Source organism: Nanorana parkeri, unplaced genomic scaffold (assembly GCF_000935625.1).
Source record: "Nanorana parkeri isolate BGI_ZX_2015 unplaced genomic scaffold, ASM93562v1 scaffold2264, whole genome shotgun sequence".
In the NCBI taxonomy this organism is placed as follows: domain Eukaryota; kingdom Metazoa; phylum Chordata; class Amphibia; order Anura; family Dicroglossidae; genus Nanorana; species Nanorana parkeri.
In genome coordinates this window covers 161,002-169,329 of record NW_017308532.1, presented here as the reverse complement: position 1 = coordinate 169,329, position 8,328 = coordinate 161,002, and the positions used below count along the sequence as shown (strand labels likewise).

The 8,328-nt window shown below is 47.0% G+C and overlaps 1 protein-coding gene across 1 annotated transcript in view; it reads right to left on the bottom strand.

The window, feature by feature from the left end:
- Positions 1–3,072: 3,072 nt before the first annotated feature.
- The window catches only part of LOC108801248 (C-type lectin domain family 2 member D-like), a 20,669-nt gene continuing 15,413 nt past the window's right edge, over positions 3,073–8,328 (bottom strand). Inside the window, exons 8-9 of the mRNA XM_018573183.1 lie at positions 4,065–4,165; positions 3,073–3,178 (exon numbers count right to left, since the gene is read on the bottom strand). Coding sequence (XP_018428685.1) covers positions 3,073–3,178; positions 4,065–4,165 — 207 coding nt within the window. The remainder of the gene's footprint in view (positions 3,179–4,064; positions 4,166–8,328) is intronic.

The following is an 8,328-nucleotide window of genomic DNA, read 5'->3' as shown; positions in this document are numbered from 1 at the left end:
ATTAGTTGATTTGGGGTACTTACCTTCTCCAGGCATCCCTAGATTTATATATGTATTATTTATATATAGGAGGTGTAAAGGTTCATGTATGAGGACCTGTCAGTGCACAAGCAGTCTATGACAAGACGTAGGTCAGGCAGTTTACTCTTTGTTGCTGTCCCATCTGATTGCACACATGGCTGTACAGGGGGAAGGAGATGTACCCTTGTCTGATGGATAGACAACATTGCCTGGAAGACCAGAACATATGGGTGAGGAATGTACCATCTACCCTGTAAAATGTGTCCTCTGAAGGTTCCTCTTCCTAGATCAGAGGTGCAAAGAGGACAGAGAAGGTAAATGGAGAATCGAGGGTCTGCTTGTCTTATGGGAACTGGGGCTGCTACAGGTAGAAGATACAGCCGCTGGCTAAGGTTTGTGACTTATGGTACCAGGACGAGCATTACATATAGTGGTTTTGGGCTCTACATTCATTGATATCTGGTGTGTGTATAGGACGTGTTTATGTATGTGTATATCTCCGGGTACGAGCAGTCCTGGCCCGGAGTCAGGCAGTATTCTCTTCACTGGCGCCCCATCTGAATGCATGTAACATCAGCACCTAAATGGAAGATAAACTAGAAAACAAAGTGGAAGAAGAGATGAAGACTAAAGGAAGGGAAGAGAAATGAAGAAAGAAGACTTTTATACATGATGTTACCTCCAGCCCCATTGGTGGTATTTCCACATATTCTGTAGCTGCGGTCCAGTGGTACATGTGATCCCCGGTGGGAACAAATTACTATATGTGGAGTTGGGAAGGAATTCTCTTTTCCTTCTGAGATATAACTGACCAGAAATGTCTCCGGAGGTTTTCTTCACCTTCCTCTCCATCTGAAGAGCCGTGAATTCTAAGGCCAACCTCCAGGAACCTCTCATATTTGTGATCTGGGACTTCCTAGAGGCTCATTGAGGCTATTTTTTTATTGCTGCCCATTGGTAGATAAAGATATTCCCATTTACATTATGGGCGTGTCTATTTCTTCATATACCCAGCAGAGCCCCAAGATACCTACAGTGGTGCCAGTCCATCATAGCTGTTGGTTCTTAATAGAAGAGGCTTACATTGTATTTGAGTAGACACCCCAACCATCTTATCATTGTCTATTGGTTAGTGAGAGAGCTCTCATTGGACATGGGGGTGGTAGTTAATGGATGAGGAACATTAGGACTCTGTACTGAAGGGAAATTAAATCAAACAGGGGCTCAGAGTAAATATTTTTTGGATAATAAACGTGTTGTGCAATTTGTCCTCTTATTTAGGACATCAACATGGAGTACAGGTTCACTTTAGAAGGACATCCCCATTCTTATGGTTTATAGGGATCTTTGGCATGACATGGAGTCAGAGCAGAAGTATCGCTGACACCCAGACAACTAGCATTTCCAATAGGAGGCCAGCAATGGCAGCCTATGTATTCCTCCTGCACTCCTTCCTCTCCTCTATCCCCAGTCTGCTCCTCCCCCGTCCCCTCCTCCCCCGTCCTCTCTGCTATCCATGTTCTGCTCCTCCTCCGTCCCCTCCTCCTGTGTAAGTTGCACCTCCCGCTATTCTGGTCTATACATAGCACACACACATGGAGAATGTCAGAGGAAGGACAGACTCCTCGCTCATATGATCCCGGCATGTTCAGTACAGTCAGTCTAAGAGTCAGGTAAGGCCCGGCCATCCTATCTGAGATCTCAGCGTGCTCAGCAAACACAGAGTCATGGAAGAATACTTTATTAAATGTGTATTTTATTATCAACATTTTAAACATCAAAATAAAAAATATAACAGATCAAATTATAACATTGTAACCTGAAATAAAATTGACATAAAAATGTACAGTTCCCGATCCCTTCCCACCGGGTGTATGGACGTCTGTCAGCTCTGGTCAATGGAGGGAGCTGTAAGGCTGAGTTCAGATAACAATGGAAGTGTGAGGTTCCTCAGGGGCGGGGCTGTATTGGTTCCTCAGGGAGCCAACTACATCTAATGCTATATACAAAGATACATTGTACACACGAGGGAGGTCTGACTCCAACCCACTGCTTGGGCAGATGATCTGTGAAGCTCAGACTTTGCCTTAAAGTGACATTAAACTCTCAGATTTTGTAACATAAAACAATGCTGTAATGTGCTTCTTACTGTAAGCCATGGTTGCTTCCCTTCTCTTTGCTGCTCTTCCTTTTAAATCCTTATCTCTTCTCATGCTGGGAGTGAACTTCTGTTTTGCAGCAGACTGCCTTGTCTCTGGAATGGATACATGGTGTCTGTGTGCAGGTTCACAACCTGAGCCAGCACTACAGGAAGAGGCACTCAGCTGCAAAGGGAAGTTCTCCCCCAGCATGAGAAGACATGAGGATTTAAAAGGAAGAGCAGCAAAGAGAAGGGAAACAACCATGGATTACAGTAAGGCACACATTACAGTATTGGTTTATGTTAAAAAATCTGAGGGTTTAATGTCACTTTAAAGTAAACCTGTCAGGCCAGAAATATCTGGTAGGTGTGAGATAGTGCTGGACCAATGAGAATGGGAAGTGGTACTAATGAGTATAGACCCCGAGTTGTCATCATTGTCCTCCCTTCACTACTTGTGGAGTCATTTAATTGGAATAAGCATGGAGTCAGGTGAAGGCTGAAATGTCTGATCTCCCATCCTGCACACTGGCTCTGTGTCACTGTCTTATTAGATGGTCCCGGATCAGGATGACACTTCTGGAGCTTTTATCTTGAAAAATTAGCACACAGGAATCTCCCACATCTCTACCATCACAGGTTCTCTTGGTGGAAATCATATGTACTATGGAAGGTGTACAGGGAAGGGAGGTCATGTCTCTGATATTTTATTTGTATCCTTTATTTCTTGTATAATTTTTCTCCCCTCCCCCCCCCATAGATATATTCCATTATAAATGACTACAAACACTCTCAGTTGGGGTCGTTGTGGGAAACGTTTCCTATAAGATTACAGGGATCAGTGTATGTATAATGGGGGCAATAGAGAATACATCCGTCTTTTCCCAACAATCACAGAGGGATCAGTGCGGTCACACAGCTTTTCTATCACAGATCCAGTGCAGTTTTTTATATTGGCTCTCCAGTATCAGACGTGATCCGAGCTTGGCACAGCTTCCAGTCCCTTCACTGACAGTCCTAGATAAGAGATAACATTGGATAAGAGAATTCCCATAGTCATTGCTGCTGAGAAGTAAAAGGAAGGGGAGTGAGGGGACCATGGAGAAAATATGTACATAGATCTCCACTTATGTAGTTGGGTTTGGTGCACACTGGAGTGGCTGGTGATTGGGTACCATAGAGGGCACTGCACAGATATGACATGTCCAGTCCTATTAGGGGAGAATGTGACTGCAGTGTTTCAGATGGGTTGCTGGTTCTGGTCAATGGAGGGAGCTGAAAGACTAAGTACAGATAACAATGGAAGTGTGAGGTTCCTCAGGGGCGGGGCTGTATTGGTTCCTGAGGAAGCCAACTACACCTAATGCAACATACAAAGATGCATTGTCACCATGAGGGAGGTCTGACTTCCATATGAGAGGGGACTGCCATAGGAAAGTTACCACAGGAGGATTCATGAGGTGCCAGAGGAGGACTCCCATAGAAGATCTGCCATACTTCCTGCCTGCTAACAGGAAATGATAACAGTCTTCTGTACTTGTTTGTTTCTCATTGGCTCTCAGGACTCAGTAAAGATAAAGAAACATCAGTACTGTCATCCAATCACAGGGTGTGCAAATGTTTATAGAGGAAGAAGCAGAAGAATGGCATCCTGCAAAGATATTCTCCTGAAACATTTTGAGGGGAAAATATCAAAAGTGGAGCAGACAAAATCTGGAGCAGCTGAACATAACAACCAATCAGCTTCTCTCGTTCATTTTCAAATCTTAACTGAACAGACTGAAGAGAGAAGCTGATTGGTTGCCATGGGCAACTACTCCAAATTCTGTCTGCTCCACTTTTGATAATTCCCCCCAGTGTATCTGCTTCTCAGGAGAAAATAAAGTCTTAAAGTGATACTTACTCCGTGCTGCCATCTGCCCATCTTCCTGTCCACGTTTCACCATGATTGTAATATCGGGTTAATCCGACCCAGAATTCCTTTCCTGTGATGGTCACCAGTCTCTGGAGAACATACAACAGAAAATTAGCTGTCTACTCGTCTGTCATCCCCTCACCTTCCACTGCTTCCAGCCAACAATTCTCCAGATGGAGATACAAAGCTATAAGGCTTGGAAGGCTTTTCTAGTGTAGCCCCTATATAGATGAATATATGTGCTACTGTGTAGATCGCTATTTCTGACTGCCAACAGTTAATTGCCTCGGTGTGTAAAGAAAGGCGGAGATTTATGGGGATTGCAGAGCAGATATGGATACACTGCTTAAAGGACCTGGAGAACTGCAACTCCCAGGCTACTGTGCGAGAGGGAGGGGGATGGCTATGGACTGGGAGGGCTGAGCGCGCTCAGTCTGCAACCAGGACCTGAAGTGTCCGGATCGATGTGAGACCGTGTGAGTTAAGACTGCCTGTAGCGGGGTGTGTGGTCGCCCCTGATAGACAGAGACACACAGGCTCTGTGCTGCCATGCTTGAGACGAAGAGACTGAGATCGGGCGCCTGAACAGAGGCCTAGTGATCGGCGGGGATATTACGGCCTGGCTGTGTGGCTGATCCAGCCACTGGAGTGACCCAGCCAGCCCAGCAGAGCGAGCGGAATCAAGTGGAGATCGTTACCGGAAGCTTTAGATGACCCCAGACGTGCGGTGAGGTGCTCCAAGAAACCCTAGACAAGTGGTGATGAGCTGCAGGAGACCCTAGATGACCTCATCTCCTTCCTAAGTGTCGTTCCGCCGAAAGAGGGACGTCTATACAGCTGCTGAAAGACATCATCTTGTGCAGGACAACCCTGGGAGTGGTGAGAGGCCTATGGGCCAATGTGACAATGTCCTTTTACACATCTGCTACACAGTATGGGCCCCAACGTTGGCTAGCCTAGGACATTACTACTGGCCAGTAGTCTAGAGGGGTGTGATACTTCCAAAGGGAGATATTATTGTTTGATTCCTCTACTCCTAGATTTACTCCTGAGACAGTCTGACGTCACAGATCTCTGTATAGGCAATAGATAGCCGCGGTCACTGGATGTCAGAGTGCATTGATCTTCCATTTATTGTATAGCGTGCGATTGGTACGTTATTAAGAGACTTGTTTTGTGTTATCCAGCCATTAAATCCTTTACAAAAACTCTACAAAGGTGTGTTGGTGTGCTGTGGATCCATCAATTGGGCGGTACATTGGTGCAGAGGGGACAGAAAGACCTGTTACACTAGCGGCTCCTACGGGGGTAGCGCTACACTAGAATTCCCCATTCACATTTAGATGTCTACACAACAGAGGTATTTACAGGTCAATAAAATGCTTAAAATATGTTAAATGCTCATATAATATAATGGGAAGACTGCTAATGAAATGAATGGTCTGGTGACAGGGTCTCTTTCCCAGAATCCCCCATTATCTCTCATATGGGCTCTTTACAATATAGGGAAGACATTACAAATCACAATACAATTCCGGACAAGATGGTAAGGAGGGCCCTGCCCCTGAGGGCTTACAATCTAAAAGAGGAGGGGGAAGTGATACATGAGGAGGGAGCTGTGTGGGGATGAATTGTTGAGCGGTTAGGTTGAGGTGGGATCAGCTTCCCTGAAGAGATGAGTCTTAAGGGATCGCCTAAAGGCAGTCAGAGTGGGAGATAGATGGACAGGTTGGGGGTAGAGAGTTCCATTGGATAGGAGATACTCTAGAGAAGTCCTGGAGGCGAGCATGGGAGGAGTTGGCAAAGGAGCTAGAGAGCAGGAGATCTTGGGAGGAGCGTTAATATTTAGAATTGTATCATTTGGGCAATTGGAAGCCAGTGGGGGAATTGACAGAGGGGGGTTGCAGACACTGAGCGGTTGGTTAGGTGAATGAGTCTAGCAGCTGCATTCATGATAGACTGAAGGGGGGAGGAGCCTGTATAGAGGTCGGCCAATGAGGAGGGAATTACAATGGTGAAGACGAGAGATAACAAGGGAGTGTATGAGTAATTTTGCGGTGTCATTGGTGAGGAAGGGGCGTATTTTGGAGATGTTACGAAGGTGAAGGCGGCATGATTTGGATAGTGATTGGATGTGGGGAAGAAAGGTAAGGTCCGAGTCAAGGATGACACCTAGCACCTTGGAATGAGGGGAGGTTTGGTGAGGGGGAGAGTTGTGGAGTGGAAAGATAAATTTGAGTGTCATCGGCATAAAGATGGTATTGGAAGCCATGTGAGGTGATCCGCTGACCAAGAGAGGAGGTGTAGATAGAGAAGAGAAGGGGTCCAAGGACAGAGCCTTGGGGGACCCCTACAGGAAGAGGAGGGGAGGAGTTAGATTTGTAGGTGACACTGAAGGAGCGCCTAGACAGGTAGGAGGAGAACCACGAGAGAGCCGAGTCTTGTAGGCCAAGCGCGTGGAGTTTTCTGAGGAGGAGCAGGTGGTCAACTGTGTCAAAAGCAGCAGAAAGGTCTAATAGCAAGAGTAAGGAGTAGCGGGGGGTCAGAGTAAGGAGTAGCGGGGGGTCAGAGTAAGGAGTAGCGAGGGGTCAGAGCAAGGAGTAGCGGGTGGTCAGAGCAAGGAGTAGCGGGTGGTCAGAGCAAGGAGTAGCGGGTGGTCAGAGTAAGGAGTAGCGGGTGTTCAGAGTAAGGAGTAGCGGGAGGTCAGAGTAAGGAGTAGCGGGTGGTCAGAGTAAGGAGTAGCGGGTGGTCAGAGTAAGGAGTAGCGGGTGGTCAGAGTAAGGAGTAGCGGGTGGTCAGAGTAAGGAGTAGCGGGTGGTCAGAGTAAGGAGTAGTGGCCATTGGTTTTAGCTGTTAGTAAGTCATTAGTGAGTTTTAGGAGGGCGGAGTCAGTGGAGTGTTGGGGGGCGAAAGCCGGACTGTAAGGGATCAATGAGATTGTTATCAGCGAGGTGGCGGCTCAGGCGATTGTAGACGAGGCATTGAAGGAGTTTGGAGGTGAATGGGTGTAAGGAGATTGGTCTGAGATTGTTGAGGTCCGTAGGGTCCAGTGAAGGTTTTTGGGTATTGGGGTGACCAGGGCATGTTTCAGAGGGGATGGAAAGATTCCAGTAGAGAGGGAAAGATTAAAGATGTGAGTCAGAGAGCGTAGGATAGGGGAAGGTGACTGCACAGCGGCCATTTCGCCTCGGATTGCATGTATTTTGTTTTTGAAATGAATGGCAATGTCCTGGGCAGTGAGTGAGTTAGCGGGTGGTGGGGGGGAGGGGCGGGGGACATAGTAAAGAGTTAAAAGTAGAAAACAGTTGACGAGGTCTGGATGAGAGTGTGATAATGAGAGAGACGAAATAAGTCTGTTTGGCAGCATGGAGGGAGGAGTTATATTTTAGGAGGGAGGAGTTATATTTTAGGAGGGAGGAGTTATATTTTAGGAGGCCAGCTTTGTACAGGGTGAAGTCTTGCAGAGACCCAGTTTCACGCCACACTCGCTCCAGAGTGCAGCCGTGTCTCTTGAGGTTTCTGGACATATGGAATATATTATATAAACATGGATTGCAGGACTTAGAACTTCATGTCATGGAGAAGTCTCATCTCATCACATCCTCCTCTGTCTGTCCTGTGTCAGTTTGTAGCTCCACCATAGAGCGGGATTCTGACACTCGTCACATTGATGGATCGGGTCCCCCTGCAGAACAGGCTTAGAACCCCCAATCTAAGCGGGAGAGTGATTCCTATACAGGAGCCCGATATATGTCCCACCAACTGCTCTCCTCCCCACCCCACACCCTGTGACCCCGACACTGACCCGTATGGTTTCCTCCTTCACAGTGGCCAAGCTGGAGCCGCGTTCCTCACAGTCTTTAGCACTTTCTGTACGGGACTTCTGGATCTCAGAGAAGAGATAACATGTGTCATTGATGGTGATCCAGAGATCCGGACATCTAGGAGGCCGTCCTGTAATATGGAGTAATAGAGACCTTCAATAATGACGGAGAGAGGGCGGGACAGTCTGAACATATAATGTTCAGCATAATTGTCAGGGTCCCGGGCACAGGTGTCCCCACACCGCATGCAGGTACCCACGCAGGCAGACCAAATTAGTGTGACCACACTGGATGAGGTTATGCACACAGTTTATTGTTACACAGCAAACAGGAAACTACAAACCCCACCAAGACCCACAAGCTAGCACAAGCAGTGAAACGACAAAACTCAAATAGAACAAAAACACAACTACAGTCACAAGGAACAG